The sequence below is a fragment of the Rhincodon typus genome, chromosome 11, assembly GCF_021869965.1.
Source record: "Rhincodon typus isolate 14 chromosome 11, sRhiTyp1.1, whole genome shotgun sequence".
Taxonomy (NCBI): domain Eukaryota; kingdom Metazoa; phylum Chordata; class Chondrichthyes; order Orectolobiformes; family Rhincodontidae; genus Rhincodon; species Rhincodon typus.
The window spans coordinates 16,811,851-16,838,888 of NC_063342.1; the positions used below are offsets into that span (position 1 = coordinate 16,811,851).

The 27,038-nt window shown below is 38.8% G+C and overlaps 1 protein-coding gene across 7 annotated transcripts in view; it reads right to left on the minus strand.

Moving 5' to 3' along the window:
* The window catches only part of erg (ETS transcription factor ERG), a 256,741-nt gene that overhangs the window by 65,720 nt on the left and 163,983 nt on the right, over positions 1 to 27,038 (minus strand). For 6 of the 7 annotated variants that reach the window (XM_048603141.1, XM_048603139.1, XM_048603140.1 and 3 more), the window contains one exon: positions 15,413 to 15,630. In XM_048603141.1, coding sequence (XP_048459098.1) covers positions 15,413 to 15,630 — 218 coding nt within the window. Of the gene's footprint in view, positions 1 to 15,412; positions 15,631 to 25,318; positions 25,370 to 27,038 lie in introns of those variants that run through there. The other variant, XM_048603144.1, reaches the window with a different exon arrangement.

A 27,038-nucleotide genomic window follows, 5' to 3' on the forward strand; every position in this document is an offset into this window, starting at 1 on the left:
TCTTTTTGTATTCTTTTTTCCATGAACTAAACAGATGGAATAAATTATCATGGAAGTACTTTCCTTAAAAATCTACAATTACTGCTGTTTAGAAAAAGTTAATCAGCATCATGAATGACTTAAACAATTCCATTCAAATCCTATTCCTTCCCTCTTTTGCTATTAATACTCATTCATCAATGCCTATTGTTTACTTTCATAATATATATTTTGATTTATCCACATTAAACAACACTTTTCATTCTTTGACAACTTAATCATTCTTTTGGGGATTGCTTTCAACTCTACCTGCCTCTTGCAAATAAGACTCATTGTAGCTCAGCTTGGCATCTTGAACAAAAGTTGTATTGCTGGAAGTGTCCTCTTCCATATTCTTGTGAATGTTGCAAAGATTCAGGAACCCAGAGGAGATTCCTGCAAAACGTCACTTGTTATTGCCCTCAGACTACATCATATCCAATTTCCAGAATTTTATTGCCAAATTTGTTTTATTTCAGTAAGTTAATTCATCATTATTCTAAAAAGCCTTCTTGAATTTATTCAGATTAAAACTTTACCAAATGTCCATCGGAAAATGTTCTTCTCTGTGAATTTAAATGGCTTCCAACAGATTTCACTGCAAATCAAACATTAATGATTAAACACTCAAGTGAGCTAACCTTGAAATAATGGTTGTTGCAAACTCTGCTGTTCTGGCTCATATCTATTGCTAACGCTAAATGTAGTACCAATTCTCCAGCACCAACACTGTTATCCCCATGTGCCTTCTGCAATGTCACATTAAATAACAGGGCCACCAGTTAATGTATCTGTCTCTCACCACACCATTTTGGCCCCAACTCCATCAAAACTTAGCAGGCATTAATTTTCTCTTCCCACAATTTCGTCTCCAGTTCACCTGAAGGTGCCAAATCTTGCCAGAATTCGGTCTAACCAACCCAGGTCGATTTCAGTAACTTACCAAGGTTATTTTTCTTCTGTTAAGGCTTTAATACATATGAATAGTCATTGTGCAGGGACAGGAAACGATCCTAAACTGATGTAAATGTGATTTCTCATCAAAGGTTTCTGGATACTGATCAGAAATAGGCACGCGGAGTAAACTCTGAGGCCCAATTGTTTGCTTTTAATCGGATTGTTAGAAAATTGTTCATTCTAGCATCAATATAAATCTTTCTTGTCTAATTTGTGATTTATCTCTTTCTCCCTTTAGATCACACTGTGACTCTTAGCATTGGCAATCTATAAAGTTGATTATATATTGTTTGGAAACTTAGAGTTGCATAGAAAAAAGAAACTTTACCCTCTGAATTTCCATTACTCACAGAGAATATCGCTGCTGAAGCCTGATAGAATGGCCATAATGGCACCTTATGGCAAGTAAAGGACAAATGTACATCCACAATCTATTATGCCCAACTACAATGAACATGTTGGCCACTGTTGCAGCTGCAGTTCTGCCACTCCACTTGACACTTGGAAATTGATACATTCTGGAGAGATGGAAGTTGAGCAATAAATGTGACCAAATTTTTCCAGTAACACCACAAATTTATTAAAGCTCTGTTAGAATCTTTCAGACCTATGGAGTGCAAAGTATGTATCTAAACCAATCACATGGACGCTGCCTGACCCAGTGTGATTTCCAGCATTTTTTTTATTTTCAGAACAGATTCCAGCATCTGTAGTAATTTGCTCCTAAATCCTTAGCACATCTTGCAATCCAGAACAATAATCCATCCCTAGCATAGTGCTGAGGCACTGCTACACTGTTGAAGGTACTATCTTTCAGATGGGACATTAAATCAAAGCTGTTTTGGCCTTCTCTTTAGAATTTCAGCAAGTAGTAATTTTCACACTGCCTATTATCTCAGTGATCACTTCTCCAAACAAAGTAAGATGGGAATATGTGGACTTTATCAGTCTCTTCCAGTTCTATCAGTCTCAATGTATTCATTCATATCTACATCAGTACTCCATCAAAGGTTACTAACTGTTGCTGAAGCTTCTGAGAATTTTCTTTCATTATTCTTAAAGTAGACAAAAGACTTACAGGCGCCTTCCTGACCTCAGGATGTACCAAGGTGCTTTGAAATTTTGAAGTGTAGCTACAGTTGTAAAGTAGGAATGGAGCAAAATGTGCAGAACAGCAATCCAACAAGCTGAGCTATTTTAATAATTCCATTGCATTCCACATATGGCATTTCCATGATCCCAACAGAACTGGAACCATAACACTCCACAGAGGGTTTTTGTTTGGAATATTTGGTATAATTCAGCCAAATTCAACTCATGCATTACGTTCATTGAAGGTTTTCATATTTTTCATGAGGTATCACTGGGGATCAATTTATTTGTCAGTAAGTTAGAGATTCAGTACGCCATGTTTTATTCCTATTCATGCATTCCACACATGCCGTTGCAGCCAGTAAGTTGTACTGTCACCACCCCCACTTCTTTCGCAGGCATTTAATGCATCCATACAAACGTACCTCTGTCTGCACTTTGCATATTGCAACAGTTATTACTCTCAAAAATTTAATTGGCTATGAAAACACTTGAGGATGTCCTGAGGTATTGAAAGATGTTACATAAATGCAAGTTTTTTTTATTTTTTACTGCAGATATCAACCTAATAATTTTACACCGATCATCAATAAATTTGGTTAAAATTAATTACCTTCATTTATTTTATATAATTTATTTATATAATAAATTTTAAAAGATAGAATTAACCCTGCACAGCTTGCTTCTATGTCTTTCCCAAAATCCACAAACAAGACTGGTCGGGCAGACCTATTGTTTCTGCCTGCTCCTGCCCCACAGTGCAGATCTCTTCCTACCTTAACTCGATCTTTTCTCCCCTGATCCAGTACCTGCCCACACAAAAAAAAAGTTCTGAGGAAGGATCACTCAACATTAAAATGGCAACTCTGATTTCTCTCCACAGATGCTGCCAGACCTGCTGAGTTTTTCCAGTAATTTCTGTTTTTTGTTTCAGATTTCCAGCATCCGCAGTTTTTTAGGGGTTTTTTATTTGGATAAAATTAACATTCAGTCATTAACAGTTTTCACTGACTCCCATCACACAAATAACCTCAAGACTCGTTTTAAATTTAACGATGAGCATTACGAAAAAAAAACAACTACTCATGCTAAGAGAAGAAACTTCTGTTCATTTTGTCCATAACTCACGACCTTTAATTTATTTTGAGATTTTTAAAAAAATAAACCTTCCTTTTGCAAACTTAGGGAACTTATGCACCATTGAGCAAAAGAATGGCTGAATAATCCTACCAATGCCATTTGTTTCTGTCAAAGTGAAATAGCAGATACAAATCTGGGAGAGGGAGGGAAATTCAACAAACAATATCCTTATAAAAATGGGCTACAAAATCTCCACGCAAGTGTGCAATATTGGCAATATATTAACATATATTCAGTATTTATAAAAAAAAAATTCATACAGGAACATGATTAGATCATTCATGTGCCGGATCCTGTTCTACTCCTTGATAAAATCATGGCTGCCCCATATCGTTCCTGCATTTACTCTCTGTCTACCTATTTTATACAAATATTTATATATACATACACATAAAACCACTTATGTAATATGTCTCCACAGTATATTCTAGTCCCTACCCTCTCTGATGATTGTAGCAAATAAAATGATATGTTTTGTAGGTAAAAACAGGCTTTTACCATTTTCCGACAGAGAGGTCAGCTCATCATCACCTTGGATACCCAAATGGATAGCAAAGCAAGGAGAACAAACTGGTATTGCTCGTTCAGGGTAGAGAAGAGAAAGTTTCACAGAAGGAATAGTTTCAGGTTCCTATTGGAATGAGAGAGAACAAAAGAAGAACAGCTCAGTGGATTTTCAAATCAAGGGAGAGAGATAGCAAGAGAACACAGAGAATTGAGCATTGCCTGCACAAGGAAGAGGCTCAGCCAGTCAGATACCAAACACTATTCAGTTGATTGCCTCCCAATGAGCAACTTTATCCCATAATTATAGCATCACCAAATCAAACAGCACAGAAAGAAGCCATTCTCCCATTAGGAATGTGCTGCATCGTTGAAAAAGTTACCCAGTTAGATATATTCCCCTTCCCCTCACTGTTTTGTCATATAGCCCAGTAAATGGTTACTTTTCCAATTCCTTTTTGAAAGTAACTACCGGATCTGCTTCTTTCACCGTTTTTGTAATTCGTTCATGGGATGAGGGCATTGTTGGCTGGGCCAGCATTTATTGTTCATCTTTAGTTGTCCTTAAATTGATTGGTTTGCTAGCCATTTCACAAGACAGTTAAGCAGTGGGTCTGGAATCACTTTTAACCCATGACCACGTAAGGATGGAATTTTCCTTCCCCAAAGGACAACAGCAAATCAGATGGGCGTATTTTGATTGATTCCTTTGAATGGGCTAGAAGCTACATTGATTCACAGACAAGCCCCTATTCTTTGTAGGCAAAAGAAATATATCCACACATTGCACCATTTCACTGAAGAAAGGTCTAAAGAGACTGTCAATCCCCTGCTGAACCTCCAAAGTAACCCTCTGGCCAATCAAATTCAACTTGCCTGGCTTAAATTTAATCTAAAACAGTTAACAGTTTTTGCTGCATCTCCACGCCAGCCAATCAGCACACTTTGCTCATGTTGTATAAATTGCTATTCCTCTCCCTATGTTGATTTCCTTGCATTTTAGTGCTTATGTGTGCAAGCTGCAAAGATCCAACTTCATATTTCTTTTTAGCAATATTTAAACTCTATGCTACCAAGCAATGATTTGTTCCTGTTTACTCAATCAAGCCCCTCATATTGAACAGAAAAAGAAGATTCATCACTCTCAAACGTTTGTGTTTTTGCAGATATTCTACTTTAGTGACTCATTCAATGAAAATGGCACACATTTCCATAAGCTTGCACTTGTCTGTTTTCCACATCAGAAATTCATTGTGTGTTTCCAGTGAAAGAAATTGGTAGGTGTGTCTATCGAAACTGTTTGAGAAAAGTTCTATTTTTCAGTTCTCCAATTTTGTAATAAATGCTACATATTTAAGCTTTGATTTTTTTTTATTTTGCTCTCTTACTAAATTTTATTAAAGCAATTCATCAACTGCCCTTTTCACACATGCTCACAGCTGTCAATGTGAGAGAAATGTTGAGAAGGAGATTTACGATCGGACTGAGACAGATCATAACACCTGCTTAAACACAGGGCCGTGTTTATTTTTAAGAGCACACCAAATCACTTTTTAAAACTAAGCTGAGTGAGCCCTCATGGTAACTGAATGAGTTGACAGGTTTGGAACTGTACACTTTGCAGAAACTGATTGTCCTGGTGACTTTTCATGCTGTTCCTGACTTCCCAGTCATTAAAACACACTCCAGTGCACAATGAACATATTCAGTTCCAATCAGCAGGATGCCAATTTTTGTCTCTGGTGTCATTTGGCAACGTCCAATGAACCTAAAATTAGAGGGTCCATCCATGAAACACCATTCATTTTTTGTTTTACTGGTGGTGATCAGCTGTATGGATGCTTATTCCTTTCAAACAGCTATTCAGTGCAGAAGGATAATAGCTTAGGGCAGTGGTTACTCAGTTCTGTGCTTGTTTTGTAACTATGTTTCATCAGGTAAATTCTCTGATTGTACACACAAATGAAGCACTTTTGGCAGGGAATTGGTGTTCCAGGCCAATCTCTAATTCATGTTCAATTCATACATGAATTTAATACATAATGCACTGTAATATACTATAATAATAATAATAAAAATGCAACTTAATGGAAATAGAAAGGACATATTCCATTCAGAAACGAACACTTTCGACATTCAATTTGTATTATAGCTAACTTTAGACAGGCTGTACGGAAAGTTGAACTATCAGGCTTATATCAATTTGCTAGGCCAAGGAAAATGATGCTAGACTTGATACCTGGGAACAAAAATACCTGCATGAAGCTGCAAAGCTGCAGCTAATACTCTGACTGATTCTGAAGTTGAGTGCTGGATGAAAACCAACTGACTGCACAAGAAGAGAACCAGAAAAAGAATTAATAACCACAATGTTTTCCCTATTTACCAGCTAAGGAGACCACCCACAATATAAACAGCTTAAATAAAAAAAGGAAATGGACACATTTTTATCTCTTTGCCCAATTTAACCTTTTGGGCTTTTGTACAGTGGAACCTTTTTGTCGTTTTGGCTCTCTGGACCTGGAAGATCCCTTCGTTCCACTTCCCAACACTCCTTTTCCCCTATCCCTGCATTTGCTCAGATGCTATTTTGGCTCAGTTCTAATGAGAGGTAATCTAACTGTTAGCCTCACTCTACAGAGATAAGTATTTCCAGCATTTTCTGTTTTTATTTCAAACTTCCATTGTCTGTAAACATTTACTTTTATAAACATCTAGGACATGGTTTATCCAACAAATTCAGTGCCCTAATAGAATCCCTACAGTGTGGAAGCAGGCCATTCGGCCCATCAAGTTACATTGACCCTCTGAAGAGCATTCCGTCCAGACCCACCCCACTACCTTTCCTTTTAAACCTGCACTTCCTATGATTAATCCACCAAGCCTACATCCCTGGACACTATACGGCAATTTAGTATGGCTAATCCAACTAACCTGCACATCTTTGGATTGTGGAGGAAACTAATGCTGACACAGGGAGAATGTGCAAACTTCACACTCGCCTGAGGGTGGAATCAAATCTGACACTGTAAGGCTACAGTGCTAACCACTAAGCCACCATTCCATTTTATTGAAGGGGCAAAAGAAAATCTTCTTTCTCAAAAAATAGCCCAACCTATGCAATCTTTTCAAATGCATTGGAAGTTGCTGGGGTGTCAGCGTTCAAGCTTACACGGTTTTCACTCACTATCAATATTAAGTACCCCAGTTTGGATCTGCTACAACAAGCAGATTACAAAATAGTATGCTAAGCATGATCCCCAAACTCAGATCAGAACTCCTTACTGCACCTATGGGACTTCTCTATTTCCCATAGGGCTATTTTCTCCTCGGATAGTAAATCAAAACAGTTTGTCCATTATAGAACACATCTGATTTTTTATCGAAGCTGTCTGAAGGAAATAAAAAGCATCACATCCACTTTGGCAATTGAAATTTCAACTAGTACTGATGAAAATGGCCCCCAGTCCCAAACTTTTACAGCGGTGTTAATTTAATGCCACATTGTGGATATTTTATTGTAGGTGGGTGCACTGGGAGGTGAGCCGAGACCGTCTCAAACATAATTCATTCTGGGTCATAACAGTCGACAAAGAAAACTTTCATTCAGTCAGTCTGGATAGAATTCAGAATAATTGCAAAGGGCACTGTGCATTGCACCTTTTCCCCATTCCCAGGTAATAAAACTTTTAAAAAATTAAACCATTGCAAAGAATTTTGGTTTGTGGCAATATAATTTATTGGTCTCAATTTCTCTTTCTTTACTTTTAATAAAATGAAGAGTTATTAATATCATTGGAGAAGTGCTCAGCAAGATGAGATGACTTTTAGAGTTAGTGTGAGAAAGCAAACAAGTGTTAATTGAACTCACCATACACTATGACAGCCATTTATTTTTGAAGTAAAGTGTAACTAGTCTTTCAGGAGAGATGTTGTACCAAGAATCAGAACCACTGCTCTAAAAGAGCTCTGCTAGATGCTTTTTTTTTGTTTCTTCACTTGTCCCATTACTACCTTGGAGCTTTACATAGTGAATCCTTTTATCACTTAATCTCTTGCTTTCCATTCGATCGTAGATGCTACCTTTGTTTGTTCCTTCCTGCCCCTGCTTTACTCTGAACTTGTTTAAACCTGTTGATCTCTAGCATTTGCTAGTTCTGACAAAAGTCCATCGACCTGAAGCGTCCACTCTTTTTCTCACTCTGCCGCTACTGCCAGAACTACTGAACATTTCCTGCTTTTTTCACATTTATTTCAGACTTCGACATTCACAGTAATGTATTCATGTCAGATCTTTACAGGTAACAAAGTTAGTTTGCAGAGATCTCAACAAAACGTTTACGTTATGCTAAACCAGGAGTCTGTATGTTCAGGTTGCCATAGCAGATACAGTACCATGACAACAAGGTGCAGGGCTGGATGAACACAGCAGGCCAAGCAGCATCATAGGAGCAGAGAGGCTGACGTTTCGGGCCTAGACCCTTCATCAGAAAAGGGGGAGGGGAAGGGGGTTTTGAAATAAATAGGGAGAGAGTGGGAGGCGGATAGAAGAGGGATAGAGGAGAGGATAGGTGGAGAGGAAACAAACAGGTCGAAGAGGCGGGGATGGGGCCAGGAAAGGTGAGTGTAGGTAGGGAGTTAGGAAGGGGATAGGTCAGTCCAGGGAGGACGGACAGGTCAAGGGGGCGGGATGAGGTTGGTCGGTAGGAGATGGAGGTGCGGCTTGAGGTGGGAGGAGGGGATAGGTGGGAGGAAGAACAGGTTAGGGAGGCAGGGACGAGTTGGACTGGTTTTGGGATGCGGTGGGGGGAGGGGAGATTTTGAAACTTGTGAAATCCACATTGATACCATTGGGCTGCAGGGTTCCCAAGCGGAATATGAGTTGCTGTTCCTGCAACCTTCGGGTGGCATGACATGTCCATCCTGGGCCTCCTGCACCTGAACTCACAGTACCATGACAGTTTATTTATAGGACATGGAGTTCTCTCAGTTTTCCAGTCAACATTTGTCTCTCAATCAATGTCAATCAAAAGAGATTTGTTCAAAAATGACAGATAGGGTTTAATCCAAACAAATACAAGGTGATGCATTGGGAAGACCAAATTCAGATGTGAACTATACAATAAATGGCAGAACTCTTAAGAACATTAACATAAAGAGGGATCTAGGCATACAGGTTGACAGATCCCTAAAAGTGGCAACACAGGTGGATAAGGTGGTCAAGAAGGCATACAGCATGCTCGCCTTCATCGGCCTGGGCATCGGGTATAAAAGTTGGCAAGTTATGTTACAGCTGTACAAAACTTTAGTTGGGCCACATTCGGAATATTGTGTGCAGTTCTGGTCACTACCAGAAGAATGTGGATGCTTTGGAGAGGGTGAAGATAAGGTTTACCAGGATGTTGACTGGTCTGGAGGGTTTTAGTTATGAGAAGAGTTTGGATAAACTCAGATTGTTTCCACTGGAAAGATGGAGGCTGTGGGGCGACCTGATAGAGATCTACAAAATTATGAGAGGCATTGATAGAGTGGATAGTCAGAGGCTTTTTCCCAGGGTGGAAAGGTTGACTACAAGAGAGAGTAGGTTCAAGGTGAGAGGGGGAAAACTTTTCACACAGAGGGTGCTTGGAATGCACTGTCAGTGGAGATGGTGGAAGCAGGCATGTTAGCAATGTTTAAAGTGTATCCTGATAGACACACGAATGGGAAGTGAACAGAGAGATAGAAACCATGCATTGGCAATGAGTAGTGGGTCTAAATAAGGCTTAGGAATCGAAACAGGCTTGGTGGGGCGAAGGGCCTGTTCTTGTGCTGTATTGAATTATATAAATTAATTGAATTGTACTAACAGAGCTCTCATCTTGTTGCTGTTTTTGGGATCTTACCATGTACAAATTGATTTCCATATTTCCTTGTAAAAATGGACAAACTACAGCGTAAAGGCAAATATTTGGCTGTGGACCATTTTTGGATATCTAAGGGATGTGAAAATGTGCCAAATCAATCTGTTCTTTTTTATTTATTAAAAAGTTAATGTAAATGTTTGCAAGATTTTTTCTCTCAAGAACACAATGTAATGAATTAAGCCAAGTTCAACTGTGTCATTGAAGAATGATACAATAGATGGAAATGTCATACTAATGTCTGGATGAATTTGTTCTTTTGCCAGCTCTTTCTGAAAACTGGAGCCTAAACGTGAAATCACTAAACCCACACTTTGCAGATCTCATTCCATAACGCATTTTGAAATGCTGTTATGAAAGTGCATGAACATTAGAAGATGCCTCCTTTGCTTCAAAGCTACTGTGTGATAAAATCCAAACGTACCATAACATCTAAAGTGATCCCTTGAAAGAAACATACCACTGCCAACAGGAGATAGGCCAACTAAAATCAATATCTGATCATTTTAAACATTAATCATCAAATGCAGATCAGTAATGTAACAAATATCCCTTCAAATGGCTTCGAAAAGGCATCTCATTCTCCATGTCTGCCTTAAATCTAATTTTCCTATTCAGTTTCTTTTCTCCTGGTTAAGTTATTGACACCTTGTCAATCACATCATCATTAATTGAACCTATTGAGACATTTATAAGTGTCATCCTTTCTACTGAAAGTGGTATAACTCTCCTAACTCTTCCCTAGCTCAAATCTGAAAAATATGGCCAAATTCATCTTTAAGATATCAGCTCCTTAATGTTGACCATGATTGATTTCATCCTTTACAAAGATTATAGGTGTTGAAGCTCTCCCTTGAGCTGTCCCGTACAGACAATATTATGGCGAGAGTGATGGTTCTTCTGGGGAGTGCAGCCTGAGCCCTACTTACAAGGATGAAGACGAAAAAGAGGTTCAACAATAATATTAGGAGACTCAATAGTGACGGGTAGAGACAGGCATTTCAGCAGCCACAGACATGACTCCATGATGATGTGTTGCCTTCTTGGGGCCAGGATCAGAGCATGTCACTGAATGACTGTAGGACATCCCAAAGGAGGAAGGTGAACAGTCAGAAATAGTGGTTCACATTGGGGTCAATGACATAGATAAAAAGAGGCAGGAGATCTTACAACAAGAATTTAGAGAGCTGGGTAGCAGATTGAAAAACAGGACATCAAATGTTGTAGTCTCTGGATTACTCCTAGCGCTAATGATAATACAAATAGGCAGATAGAGCATATGAACAGCTGAAGAGTTGGAGCAGAAGATTGGGGTTTAGATTCTTGGATCACTGTATATATTTCTAGGGAAGGTGGAACTGTGCAAGTCCAATGGGTTGCACCTGAACCAGAATGAGACCAACATCTTTGTGGGAGGTTTGCAAGTGGGGCTAGCAGGGGTTTAAACGAATTTTGCAAAGGGATAGGATATGGAATTGAGCTATGGTAGGGCTATCTTACAGGTAAGGCAGATGAGTGGAAAGTGTTGATTAATGCACTAGAAGTGACATCATTGCGATCACAGAGACATGGTTGAGGGAGGAATAGGACTGGCAGCTCACCATTCTAGGATTTGGAATCTTCAGGCTAGGTGGTGGTCTATAAAACAGGAGGTAGTATCACAATATTGATCAAGTAGTTAATTACTGCACTAAGGAGGGATGACATCTTAGAAGGTTCCTCAAATGAGGCCATATGGGTGGAACCCAGAAACAAAAAGGAGGAAACCACTTTGCTGGGTGTACTATAGACTACCAAACAGTCAGGGAGAGATAGAAAGACAGATATGTTAGCAACTCTCAGAGAAGTATAAAAATAATTGCATAATAATAGTAGGGGATTTCAACTTCCCTAATGTGGGATAGACAAGATATGAAAGGCTTAGAAGGCATGGAATTCTTAAAATGTGCCCATGAGAGTTTTTTCAAGCCAACATGTAAAAAGTCCTACAAGAAAGGGGACTGTGCTGAACATATTTGTAGGGAATGACAAAGGTCAGGTGGTAGATATGTCAATGGGGGACTATTTTGGTAATAGAGACCAGAATTCATTCAGACTTAAGGTAATTATGGATAAGGGTTGAGATAAATTTAAAATAAATATTCTGATCTGGGGAAGGCTGATTTTAGCATGATAAGTCAGGATGTGGCCAAATTGGACTGGAATCAGTAACAAAGGAAAATTCACAATAAAGCAGTAGGAGTTATTCAAAAGCATAATAGTGAGAGTGCAGGGCCAACATGAAGTGGATAAATTCCTTGACCCAGATGAGATGTACCTTGGTTGGAGGCAAGAGAGGAGATTGTAGGAGCTCTGACATTAAATTTCAAATCCTCTCAGGCCATAGGAACAGTGCCAGGGGACTGGAGGACAGTTAATGTGGAGCTGTTATTCAAGAAAGGTGGTAGGGATAAACCAGAAAACTATAGGCCAATGCGTCTAACTTCTGTGGTAGAGAAACCACTGGAAAAACACTCAAAGGAATAGATTTAATGCGCACTTGTAGAGGAATGGTGTAATCGAAGATAGTCAGCATGACTTCATCAGGAAGAGATCATATCTTACAAATTTGATTGAATTTTTTGAAGCGGTGGCTCAATGTGTATATGTGGGTTGTGCAGTTAATGTAGCTTTCACTAAGGCTTTTCACAAGGTGTCATATGGAAGACTGGTTAAGGAGCTAACAGCTCATGGGATCCAGGGCAATTTGCCAATTGGATCCAAAATTGGCTTGGTGGTTGAAAGTAGCGTGTGATGGTCGGAGAGTGTTTTTCTGACTGGAAACCAATGTCCAGTGGTGTCATACTAGGTTTGACAATGGGTCCCTCACTGTTTGTTGTGTATATTAATGATCTAGATATGAATGCAGGAGGTACAATCATTGGATTTTCAGATGTCACAGAAACTGGTGTTGTGGTAAATACCACGGAGGAAAGCCTTAGACTAGAGAATAATACAGGAAGGTTGGACAGATAGGTTGATCAATGGTGTATGGAATTTAATCCTGAAAAGTGTTGGATGATGCATTTTGGAAGGACTAACCAGGCAACTGTGTACAATTGAATAGTAGCACCGAAGCAGAGGATCAGAGGGATGTTGTTGTACATGACCATAGATCCTTAAACACAGTCATATAAGTAGATAAAGAGGTTAAGAAGGCATATGGGATACTTGCCTTTATTAGTCAAGGATTGGATACAAGAATAAGGAAGTTATGATGTAAGTGTATGTTACCATTTTTGGAATATCTTGTGCACTTTTGGTTTCGGCACGATAGGAAGGATGTGATTGCACTAAAGCGACTGCACAGGAGATTCACCAGGACATCTATGAAGAGAGATTAGATAGGCTGGGGTTATTTTCCTTAGAGCAGAGAAGGGTGAGGGGAAGCCTGATTGAACTGTACAAAGTTATGAGGGGCATGGATTGGGTATTTAGAGATAAACCCTTCCCTTAGTGGAGGAGTTAATAACCAAGAGTGCCATTTTAAGGTAAAGAGAAGTTTTATTTTCTTTTGGGTTACTTTTTATGGGTATCTGGAACTCATTGTCTAAAGTATTGGTAAGCACAGGTACCCACACAACATTTAAAGAGTAACTAGATGAACACTTGACATGCCATAGCATGGAATACCACAGGCCAACTGTTAGAAAAATGGGATTAGAATAGATAGATGCGTGCTGACCTGGATATGTTAGATTTATTTATTTGTCATGTGTACTAAGTATAGGAATACATTAGTGCAGCAAAAAGTGCACAAAGTCACCATTCACTGGCACCTACTTGGTTACAAAAACCGGAATTAAAAGATTTAACAGAGACAAAAGGTAAGCAAGGAAAAGAAAGGTCCAGATCGCAGAGTGCCATCTCGACAATGGTATAGGCGCCGCTCCGATCGCTAGACTGCCATCGCCACCTCACCAGCCCTGATCTTGCCACTGATGTCGCTCTGGCCCACACTCGATCGCCATCGCTGCAGGACATGGCCTACGCATTCAGCTCCCACCACACGGTTCCTTGTCACAACCCGACTCCTTCTCAACTCCTTAGGCAGGTAGTTAAAAGGCCGGGGCTTAGGGGTGGGGGGAAATAGAAGTACTACAGAGAGGAGAGATGAGAGAGAAGAAGAAGAAAAAAGAAAGGAAAAGGAAAGGAAACTGGTGAGCAGAGTGAAGCTCCGAATGGAGCGACTTAAAAGGCCACCATTTTGCCAGAAAAATGATGGGCTGAAGGGCCTCTTTCCATGCTATTTCTATGACTATTATATACTTCCCTTTTTTTTGTTTGCTAAGTGTAATGTAGGCAGAATTCTGATAACCTAGTGACGTTTACAAGAAATTAATCTAATGAAAGATTCAAATGAATCATAAATTATGAATATCAGGTTGAGCTTCTGGGATAAATTTCTGGAAATTATTCTGAGGCATCTTCTACCACTTTTTGAAAAAAGTCCTATCCCTCCTTTTTTGAAATTAATTCCAGATACACGTTCCATAGCCAAGAAACATCTTTCTGTACCAAACATAACTTCCATGTATAAATCAGAACCAAGTGCTGATTAATTAGTCAGCAATAGGACATGACACTGATTCTGTTCATTTCCTTCACTCACAAGGATACATTTCTCCGTGAGAACCATTGGATGACAATCAGAATTTGAAGTCACACCGACAGTTGCCTGTCAACTTATCCTGAGACACAGAGCTAATTTTGCCTTTACCACCATGCAAGGCGAGATCTGATAATGTAGTACTTGTGATTGAATGTGGATGTTCTTTGTTTACAGGGCTTGGGTTGTGGAGGAGTTTAACGTAATCACTATCTGATCTATCAGAGAACAAAAGCAACCCTGTCCTGGCTTTGTGCCTTGTGTGGGTAGCACCCAGCAGTGAGACTCAGATTGTGAGAATCAAAGAACACATTCAACTTTAACTGAGACCTATGGTTAGGCCATAGCTACAGTACCGTGTGCAGTTCTGGTCACCAAACTATAGGAAGGACGTGAGTGAACTGGAGGGGATGTAGAGGAGATTTACCATGATGTTGCCTGGGATAGAGCATTTTAGCCATGAAGAGAGACTGGATAGGCTCAGGTTGTTTCCTTTGAAGCAGAGAAGGTTGGAGTGGGGCGATCTGTTAGAGGTGTACAACATTATGAGGGGCATGGTCAGGATGACTAGAAAGCAGTGTTCTCCTTTGTTGAAGAGTCAATAACTAAGGTGCATAATTTTAACGTGAAAGGCAGGATATTTAGAGGGGATTTGAGAAAAGCCTTTTTCACACAGAGGGTGGTGGGAGTCTGGGAGGGTAGTTGAGGCAGAAAAACACACAACTTTTAAAAAGTTCTTGGATGAGCACTTGAAGTGCTGTAACTTTCAAGGCTTTGAGCCTAGTGTGGGAAAGTGAGAAAAGTGTAAGTAGCAGTGCATTTTTGGTGGTAGAAATGATTGGGCCAAAGAGCCTCTTCCATACTGTATGATTCTACAAGTGCAAGATGAAAAATCTTGACAAAAAATGTGTCTTTTTCCAAGCGATACTCCAGTTTTGTACATCTAAACAATTGTTCAAATTCATTTTGGTAGGACTTCTATATTCAGCATTTAGCAAATACATCAGTCATAGTTGTATTACAATGCGGTTCAGCATGTGAAAGACATAAGTTGAAGTAATTCTATAATATCTGAAATTTTAGAATCATCTTATTTGGTACACAGTGTTCAAGTAGCATTTTGAATTAACTCCATGAATGAGCTCATTACCTGGATCCATTGACCTGATTTGGGTTGTACTCCATCTTGATGGCCACTCTGGTAGGTGGCTGTGCCAACCACTCTTGCTGTGGAACACGGGGGCTAATCTTTGAGGTCTGCCCATAGTCGCTTGATGAAGAAGCTGTCATTTCTGTTTTGGCTAGGTGAGATGTTCCGTAGGCACACTCAAATAAGGACTGGTCTTCACTGACTACTGATAGTGCTTCCTGTCAGAAAGAAAGATATGCAGATAAAAAATATGCAGGCAATGTCCTAGAGCACATCAGTCTTTAACTAAGAAGTTGAGATGTCATTTTCTATCTTAGTTTACAGAGCACTTTTAAAATTTCCATTTATCTCTGTAAGTCTTCAATGTTGTTTCTCCTCCATTAGTTAACTCCAATCATTGATTGACTCAAATGTTGTAGTGCAAAAGACTCAAGTTCAAATTATTTGTGAAAAATTGAATTTTTATGTTGTTGATTGGCAAAAATGAGGTAGGATTAGTATTTAGAGCTCCTTCTTTTCAATAGATATTTGATGTTATGTCATTTGTTTGCAGTTTAGGCAAGTCCTTAATAATCAACTTTTCGGGAACATTTTTCCATTTCTATTCCCCCCATCTTTATTTCATACATTATATCTCTTCCAGGAGTTAAACTATGAGTGACCCAGTAGTAATCTCAAATAGCTTGCTCACTGTGTTTTCTCCACCATCTCTGCTTTTCATGCAGAGAGTTCAGTTCAGAGATTTCACTATGTTTGGAACTATTATAATCATTGGAATCATCATGGGGTGGCATGGTGGTTCAGTGGTTAGCACTGCTGCCTCAGTGCCAGGGACCCGGGTTTCATTCCACCCTCAGGAGACTGCATGAAGTTTGCTCATTGTCCCCATGTCTGCATGGGTTTCTGCCAAGTCCTCTGGTTTCGTCTCACAGTTCAAAGATGTGTAAATTAGATGGATTGGCCATGCTAAATTGCCAATAGTGTTCAGCACGTGTGAGTTAGTTGTGTTAGCCATGGGAAATTCAGGGTTACAGGGATACAGTAGGGGTGGGATGCTCTTCAGAAGGTCATTGTGGACCAGCTGGGCTGAATGGCCTGTTTCAGTAGGGATTCTATTCTATGGTAGCTCACTTCATAGCACCCTATTATGTTATATGCAAGATGGAAAATATATTCTGTTGTACAAGAGATAAAAAGGGAGACACTGGGGAAGTAAAGTTGGTCTTTAAACTTCTTGGAAGCAAGTACTAGAGTAAAATTTGACAAAGACTAGGAACTGATTTCCTAATGAAAGCTTTGAAGGTTTCATCTTGAAACATTGGCCTTTCTCTGTCTGCGGATGCTGCCAGACCTGCTGAGTATCTCTGCATTTTCTGCGTTTATTTCTGCTTTCATTGTTACTCTCAGTTTGAAGAATGATGTGTAGTATAGGGTTAAGGGGATAGCTACACAGCAGCAGAATGAAACATAAGGTAGAATCTTTTAATGTCATTCTCCAAAACCCATAAACAATTTTGTAAAATCAATTGGAAAATGTTAGCTAACACTATTAATTCATGAGATCACCTGTAGCCTAAGACAGGAATAATCAGAGTAAATTACCAAAAAACCATGGTACAAAATAATACACAGTTATTTTACTACCTGTCTCTGTAATTTTATTTCAAAGCAGTAAATTACAATTCACCTTTAGAAATGCAGTGTGTATCTAGAATTGTTGAGAACAATGCAAACTTAATGTTTAAATTATGTTTTGTATTTTTTGTGTTAAGAAGTGGAAGACAGATTAATTTCAATTTAGTGCTCGTGTTGTAAACTTGTGTTCTTAGTTCTGGGAAGTGGAGAGATTCATTTTGTTTATGTGGATTTTCAATGACGTTTAAACCTATGAGGTAAACACTTCATTGTATTAAAAAAAGTGGAGCAGAAAGAAAAACTGTTATTACCCAGTGACAGTAGCTCAACAATACAGACAGAATGAACAATCTAGTCAACTGTAAGCAATATGATTGTATCCAATATGTGTATGGGATGGAGGCAATTAATCTTGGCAACTGAGTTTAGGAAACATGTATATTTGTTCTGAAAGTAATAATGAGTTTTGCTGGTAGTTTGTTTCACCTGATGAAGGGATAAGTAGAATAAGTGACTGCTCAGAAAACTGCTGAAAGGAAGCTGGTTGCAGCTGGCCTACCTTTGTCAGAGAAGGGAGTTTTAGAGTAAAGATAGTTGTGAATCTTTACTGATGTTTGAGTGGGTATAATGATATTGCTGGGATCAAAAGAGGTAGTGAGAAATTTAACATTTTCCTGATATCTATAATGACTTTTTTTTCCTCTTCCTTTTGCTTAATGTAGTATTGTTCTTTTTTTTTCTCTTTTAATAAATGTCTTATTCTTCGTGTCAAAAGTACACTGAAAGCGTCATGTGGATGTATTCAGCAACAGGGCTCCACAGTTGGAAAAAACAAAGTTAGGATCTAACAAGCCAGATTTCATTCTGGATTTGACTTACCCAGTGTTGAAATCAACTGGGAAGTACACAATACACTAAATATATAGCATATAAGTTTATATACTGTAAATATGCATATATATATTTATTGTTGATAGATTTGTTGTTGTCACATGTACCAAGGCACAGGTAATGAAAAGGGTAGAATTTGCATGCTATACAGGCAGATCGTACATTCAAAGTGCACTAGGGTAGCAGAAGAAAGTGCAGAATACAGTGTTACAGCTACACAGAAAGTACAGAGAGAGAGAGCAAGATCAGAATTAACATTTGAGAGGTGCTAACTGAATGAACCTCATTGTACAGTGAATAATAAATACATCATGAAAATTAGTGTGGTAGCAGAGCAATCATTAAAAGTGTAATTCAGGCAGATTTGCTACAATTGACATCAGTTTAGAAGCCAGCATTTTCAAAGTTTGCCATCTTTCAGTGAGTGACCATATTTAGCTGAAGAAACAACAAATAGTGCAGATGTTGGTTGGACTGGTCATGAGAAGTTAGCAGCTCACAAACCGTTAGGTATTTTAGCCTTTTTAAGCATTGTGACTACTGCAAACATAAATAGAATGCTAGGTGTCAGCCTTGCTCAATGATAGCATGCTTGCTTCTGATTGTCAAGATTGTAAATTCAAGTTCCAATCCTGAGTCACAAGAACATAAACGTCTCAGACAGGCTTTCTAAGAATGAGATGTTAAACCAAGGTCTTGCCTGTACTCAATACTCCTCCATCCACAATAAAAAAAACCTATCATTTGTCTCTTTGTTGATTGTATGACAACGGTATATGAAAATTGGTTGCCTTCAAACAACAGTGACTTCATTTCAGTAAAATATTCAGCTTAAAGATGCTGAGGACATGAATAATATATAATTTATAATTCATAATATAATACAATGTGATTCAGATCTCTTCATGTATATTATTCTCGCCTGAGACCGTTTGCTTGTACATCAAATGTCCAGATCTGAAATGGATATTGATTTGACTACAATGCTGCATATTGTGTATTTTCTGGCTCCAAAACTCATCATGGCGACACAGAATGTCAAACAAATTGCTCCTTAAATTAATCAGATTTCTGAATAGCAGAAGGAAAATAGATTAAGAAAATGTTGAGAAGTTCTATTTGTATACCCAAAAGAAAAATAGGGGATACGAATCTTTGAATTCAATGTAGAAATAAACTGTCTTTGCTTGGGTGAGGGGGACAACCAAAATAACTATGTTTGATTGATGTGATGATGATATTGAGTACAAACAAAACAAAGGTGTTTTTACAGCTTGAACTGTGTTTCAGGGCAAATTATATCACCACATCTTTGTGTTGTAAAAGCACAGAAAGAAAAGTTTTCAAACATTCCGTCACAAAGTTGAAACCTACTTGGAGTTGGTAACATGTAGTACTTTCACAGGAAAAATGTTAATTAATAATGGCATCCACAGTATTCTAAAAGCAACTGACAGATGCCCCATACCAATTGAACTTCTGTTGTTGGGGCAGGAGAGAATTGAAAGTGATTTGTGAAAATTATGAGCATCATGATAGCACATACTTAGAATATAATGACAGAATGGTTTCTGAGACAGAATAACTTTTTCGCATTCACACATTCTCATCAAATCCCTGATTTTAACTACACTTGTACTGGTAGCCATGCTTTAGGCTGTCAAGATCTCAAGATCTATAATACCCTCCTTAAACATTTCCTGCGATCTCTTTCCTCCTTTACAACACTCCTTAAAGTCTACCTTTCTGGCCAAGCCTTGACCATCCAGCCTAATATTTCCATTGTGATTCAATATCAAAGTTCATCATTACTGCTCCTGTGAAGAGCCTTTGGAGAGCCTTTTTAACACTGTAAGAAGTAAAATGGTGCTCGATAAGTACAAGTTGCTGTGTAAGTGATACACTTTCATTTGGCATCAATGATTTATTACATTAAATCATGATTGTATATTTATTTCTGTTTTACAAGTGTGTGAAACATTACACCTTGTTTTCAGTAAGTAGGCCAGAATGGAAAATCTGTTGTGGAACAAAAGTTATCAAATTCAGCAGTCAAACTGCAGCCAAGATCACTCAAGCTGCCAGTTCCTTCCATCGATGTTTCTGTTAACAATAAAACAGCAAGATTCCCCACTGTGAAGGAGAACAGATCAGTACTATGAATCATCTTGTTTTCTATGCCTGCTCCTCCGAGAGTTAGATTGCAGGCCTTGCGCTGGAAGAGAGGTTAAACTACTTTTCTACTGCTGGGGCTCAACATTAGTTAGAGACACAATAACATTTTACTTGAATTTGGCTGAATGAAATGTACACCATATTGAGTTGGCAACTGTGGCGGAATAGATTGTACTCCAATATGCCGTGTCTTAAGGTGATGGAATGCAAGTCCTCAAGCACCACAACATGGATCATAATGGCAAAAGTTGCCCAGATTGTACCATCAAGAGACATATTGAGCAAAGAACAAATACCATGCAAAAATCAGGATTTAAAACTAGAGGGAGTTTCAGGCCAAGGTCCCTTAAGAGCTGCTCAGGACCAAGTCTCTCAAGCCAAGAAGTCATGCACAGTACATGGAAATCAAAATAGAGAGCAAAAATATGATATGTTCATAAATTAGGACATATTGAAGATATAATTGGTACTTTGGGCCCTAATGACATGTAACCCTGAATAATTCCTTAAAACTATTCCAATAGATGTCACCCAAGAGTGTGGCCATATTCCAGCTCCATAATTTCCATTGTCAGCAAAACGCTGTCATAAAGGATTTGCATTTATAAAATGCCTTTCTTGATCACTAGGTATCCCAAAGCTTGACAGCCGACTAATTGAAGTGTAATCACTGTTGTAATTCAGGAAAAATAAAGACAAATGTGCATACAGTTAGCCCTTCAAACTGTAATGTAATAATGACCACATAATCTGCTTTTCCAACGTTGATGAGGGCACCAAGGATAACTCTGTTGCTGTTCTTCAAAATAGTGCCAAAAGGGCTTTTTTGTCTACCTGCCAAGGCAGATAGGGGCTGAGTTCAATGTCTTATCTACAAAATAGCACCTCCAACTGTGCAGCAGTCCCTCGGCACTGGACTGTTAGCCTTGCTGCTTTACAGGTAAATTCAGGTGTAAGTATTTTGACTCAGGAGCAAGAATGCAGCCAACTGAGCCACAACCAAAATCTGACGTCCTGGATTCTAGCACATTCAATGCAATATCTTAAGTTACAACAATTTTGTACTATCTATCCTTGATATTCAAGCAGGATCATCTCCACAATAACTAGTGCACAGGCTAAGTCAGTCTGCCACTCCTTAGCTCACAGATCATCCACATAGTTTTGTTTTTATTTATCATGGAGACTGGTCTTAAATCTCCAATATAATTTTACAAGATCCAGTTGAAGATATCAGTATGCTCTTCAAAGAACAGTTAATTAACAATTCTAAAGTGATATTTGAGATTTTAAGGCTTATTTTCTTTTGTATTATATGGAATTGCTGTCCTGCTTAAACAATTGATGCTGCGCCAATTAAAAACATTCACACACATAAAGCATGGAATAAGTAAAGGATGGGCTATCAGCTCTGTGTCATTTTTTTAAAAAAAATTCATGTTCAGAGGTGTTAACATAGTTCCAGAACAACTAGGACTTCAAGCTTAACTGTGTGGTGCAGTGGTGGTGTACCTACCTCTAGGTCCAGAAGGCCCCAGATTCAAATCCCACCTGTTCTAAGGGGTCAAATAAAATTGTCTCTGAACAGGTTGATTAGAAAAACATCTACCACAAGAGCCCTTGGCCTTGTAGTTCTATATATTATTTTTCTCCCATCACCAAATCACTTGTGGGATTATATTTTTCCATCTATTAGCCTCTAGCTCTGTGTTGTTCAACCTTCCACATCATGCACTCCACCTGCATCTATTTAATCTTTGAGAAATCCTTCAATGTGAATACTCATTGCCCAGTTGTAATCAGGCAAAGCTGCAGATTATTTATCCATTCCAAACAATTGAACACTGCCTGGCTTCCTTCCAAAAATAACAACCCCCACACAAGCACACTACAGGAGTGTAGGATCTGACATATTCCATTTCAGTCTATAATTATTATACCTTCAATCCTGTTCCCAAGCATATGTTCGTCCAATTCTTGTTAGAAGAATTTTATCAACACAACATTGGAAGCTTTTGTTGGGATGTTATCATATACATTATGCTGCACTTTAGTCTTGTTCGGGATTATTAAACTGTATTTGCTTGTTCTGTTAATGCAGTGACAGTCAAAAGGTTGTTCACATCTAAGTCTTGCTTGCCAGAATTTTAAAAGACTCAAGCATGTTCCTCATTAATCTTTGCCTTTCTGATGAAAACAATCAATCTTGGGATCCTCCCTTGATAGAATCATCTTCATCATTCTTCTCTAAATTGTTCTCAATTGCTTTTTGAAGCAAAGTACTGAAATCTGCACTCAATAGTCTAATTATGTTCTCACTAGTAACTTGTTTCAATTACAGTTAAATGTTGAGATGATAGATATTTTTAATCAGCCTCAACAACACTGCACCCCTGGAGCAGATGGGGTTTGGACCCAGGCATCCTGACTCAGAGGTAAAGATACTAGCACCACACTACAAGATCTCTTCTGTTGGCAGGGGTATAGGGCAGCACGATGGCTCAGTGTTTACTACTGTCGCCTCATAGCGCCAGGGACCTGGGTTTGATTCTACCCTCGGGTGATTGTCTGTGTGGAGTTTGTACATTCTCCCCATGTCTATGTGGGATTCTGCTGGGTGTTCCGGTTTCCTCCCACAGTCCAGAGATGTGCAGGTTAGGTGGATTGGCTGTGCTAAATTGCCCATAGTGTCCAGGGGTGTGTAGGTTAGGTGGATTAGCCATGGGTAATGCAAGGTTGCATGGGGTGGTGGGTCTGGGTGGGATGCTCTTTGGAGGGGTGGTATGGATTTATTGGGCCAAATGGCCTGCTTCCACACTGTAGGGGTTTGATGAAAAGAATGAACCAGTTATGTTAATTCCTGAAAATGATTGGGAAACAGTCAGTCAATTAATGATCAACAGTGAGACCCAAATCACACTTTGGGAAGATACAGCACTTATCACACAAACACAAAAGCTGAAATAAAATCAGAAAGTACTGGAAACATTATTCTGTTGTGTCCAACTGCACTCCTGAAGTTTGTGCACATTTCAATTCATACTTTTTGATCAGACAGGCTCTTGCCACCAAACAATGTCACCTAGTGTTTTCATTATAGATGAAAAATACATGTTAGAATATCCATGAAATGTGTCAGTTCTGGTGGGATTGAGATTTCCTCACTACCATCTCCAATGACAACTTGCCTAAGAAGGGAACCATGGGAGTTGCTGGGTATGTCATTGATAAAATGTTTGTAAAAGGGAAAAAATTGATTGTGTAGTACCAGTGTTAACTATTTAGTCATTGAGTCATAGGGATATACAGCACAGAAACAGACCCTTTGGTCCAACTCGTCCATGCCGACCAGAAACCTTATATAAATCTAGTCCCATTTGCCAGCATTTGGCCCATATCCCTCTAAACCCATTCTATTCATATACCCATCAGATGCCCTTTTAAATGTTGTAACTGTACCAGCCTCCACCACTTCCTCTGGCAGCTCATTCTGTACATGTTCCACACTCTGCATGAAAAAGCTGCCCTTAGGTCCCTTTTACATCTTTGCCCTCTCACCTTAAACCTGTGCCCTATAGATTTGGACTCCCTTTCCCCAGGAAAAGACCTTGCCTATTTACCCTCATGATTTTGTAAACCTCCATAAGGTCACCCTGAAGGCTCCAGGGTAAATAGCCCCAGTCTATTCAGCCTGTCCCAATAGCTTATAAATTTATAAATTATATTCATAAATGATACTTTAGAAATTACTTCAAAACACATCACTGAGTCATTCATGATGAACACAGTTATCACCAATTTTAGTTGGTGCTAATGTGACCTGTCCCGATAATGCTGTTGGACATTTATATGACTAAAAGTTCTGGCACTAATTGACACATAAAGAGGGGGAAAAACCCTCCAGAAGAATCCTTGCACAGTGACATGAGTATTTTGCGCAGAGAAAGCATACTGTGATTATTCTATATCGCTGTTTTGCTAGCATCTACTGTCACAGTGACTGCCTCCATAAGAACACCAAAGGCTGCCAAAGAGAATCATGAGCCTTGAAGCACAATGGGGCAACAGCTGAAAAGCATATACAAAAGGTTAAAACTATACATTATAGAAAGATGGCTGGGTTAGGTACACTTAAATCAGGTTAGTGACATATAATTTACTCAGAAGCATACCTTAGACGACTCAGAGAACCATTGTTTCTTTCTCCAATTGAACACACTGAAAGTGGTCATTGACAATGATGGGAAATGGTTAATGCTATTTCCTTGCTTTAAACAATCCCCAGTTTAATTGGCAGAGTTTCTCATATCAACATGGGAATGATTGAATTTGATTTATTTATTGTCAAGTGTATCTTGTTACAGAATATAGCAAAAAATGTTTTTGGTGTCTCCACTCTCCGGCGTCAACTTAAAACACAGAAAAATAAACCAAAACATAGAATATAAAGCTAAAAAAATGAAGATCGGCTGATCTTCAAAGTGTTCTCCTTTCTTTGGCAGATATACATTGTGCAACATTATTTCCAAAGACAATACTCTTGAAATATACATTGTAAACACTTACGAGAAAATGTGTGGTATGTGGAAATCAAAGCTCAGTTTATACGGTCTTCTTGTGTTCCGCAGAGCCTCCGAACAATTCTCACAGTGCTTACTCTTGTGGTGAGGTGATAGCATAGTGGCATTATAGCTATATTATTAATCCAAAGATTCGAGTTAGTTTTGGGGACACAGTTTTGAATCTGGCTATGGGATATGGTGGAATTTATACTCGATAAAAATCTGGAATTAAGAGTCTAATAATAAGTATGAGGCCAATGTCATAAAAACCCATCTGGTGTACTAATGTCCTTTGGTGAAGGAAACTGCCATTATTACCTGGTCTGGCCTATGTGTGAGTCCAGACCCATACCAATGTGGTTGACTCTGAACTGGCCTTTGGGCAATTAGGCATAGGCAATAAATACTAACCAAGCCAGCGACGCCCTCATCCTGTGAATGAACAAAAACAAGCACTTCCTTTCAGAAACCAAAGTTTTGTGGGACTAAACTCACTATTTTGTTTTCAATCTATTCTTATCAACTTAGGCTTAGGCTATATCCTTATCTGGTTTCATAATTTTTTTTTAGAAAGGAACACACCATCAAATTATTATAGATATTTATCCTTGTAAACATTTTTAATTAAATGATTCACATATACCTCCAGGGCAGATGGGATTTGAACCAGGCACCGCCAACACCCTGCAGCTTCTGCTAGTCAATTTCTTCAGACTTGTTATGCCATACCTCCAGAACCAGTGGGGGTTGGTCCTGGACTTTCTGGCCCAGAGCAGGGACACTTGCAATGTGCCACAAAAGCTCCAATGTTTATCCTTTTATGTTATCTGAATCCAGGGGAGAGGGAGATTAACAAATGTTAACAGCAGCTTATCTTTATATATCACATCTAACATAAAGAAAAGAATGCACTCCACAAACAGGCCATGAGAACAATGACACTCAGCTGGTAAGGGAGTGATTAGACCGTCTGACAAACAATTTGGTTCAAACGGAGTTTTTCTGAAGTAGAGAGAAGGCCAGAGGGACAGAAATATTGCAAGAGGAAGTTCCAGACAGTATGAACAATCAGTCAAGAGCTTTATCACATCAACCATCTGAACACATCTTTTCCAAAATAAATTTTCTGACAGACAGGCTACATTATTCTTCCTGTTAAACCATGTTAATTCAAGGCAAGTTAAATATAATAACTTCTGTGGCACTCCATTTTCTTCACATGTAATAAAGATAATCAGTATCAAAGGGCCCATAATGCATGGTCAAAACTTTGCAAATAAACATCATTAAATAAGGAGACATACAATGTCTTATCATTTTATATATTTTCATAGACATTTCTTTTTGCTTATTAAGAGACAAATCCAATAGAATTTGATCTGTTATTAGTATGCTAAATATCTGAGTTAAAGGTAAACAAAGCAAATTATTATTGTGAACTATTTAGTAAATTATATTCAAATGTATAAGTTTTCCTGAGAGTTAGGCACTGCAGGGCTGGAGTGTGTTATTTCACCCATGAATTAGATTTTGATTTAATCCCCTAGTTTTCTTTGGAGTTACTCTGCCCTAATGAGCTGTTTAATTTTCACTTAATTCAGTCTTTGGGTTGGCAAAAAGAGTTTTCAAATGTGCAGAAATAAAAGCAGCCAGATGGTCTTATTGTTTGTGGTTGTTTGAAATGAAACTGTAACTGAAATTTGACTAAAGGCGCTTAACTTCTTGTATACAACAACACACTCAAGAGGCCGAATAACCTGTTGTGGTTCCTAAGTTCCTGAAGCACTAAAGCTACTTTTACACAGCACATTACCACATTTTCAGGATTACTTTTGAATGAGATCCCTTTGTAGACAAACATGTCAGCCAATTTACACACTGCGTGATTCTGTGAACTCAGTACTGGTAAAGGATATTGCTGGTTTAGGTACATAGAAACAGGAGTAGACCATTCAGCCCCACGAGCCTGTATTTTTTATTCATTTCTGGGATGTGGGCATCGCTGGCCGGAGAGCATTTATAGCCCTTCCCTAGTTGTCCTTGAGAAGGTGGTGGTGAGCTGCATTCTTAAACCGCTGCAGTCCACCTGTTGTGGGTTGACCCAATATGCCATTAGGGAGAGAATTCTAGTTCTGCCATTCAATGAGCTATGGGCTGATCTGCCTTTGGCCCACACCCTTTAATACCTTTGTTGAACAAAAAAATGTAACCATCTCTTATTTAAAATTTACAACTGATCCAGCAATCAACTGTTGCTTGTCAAAGAGAGTTCCAAACCTCTTGCATCCTTTGTGTGTAGATGTGCTACCTAACATTTCTCCCGAATAGTCTTTCAAAAATTCTCAGACCAGGCCTCCTAGTTC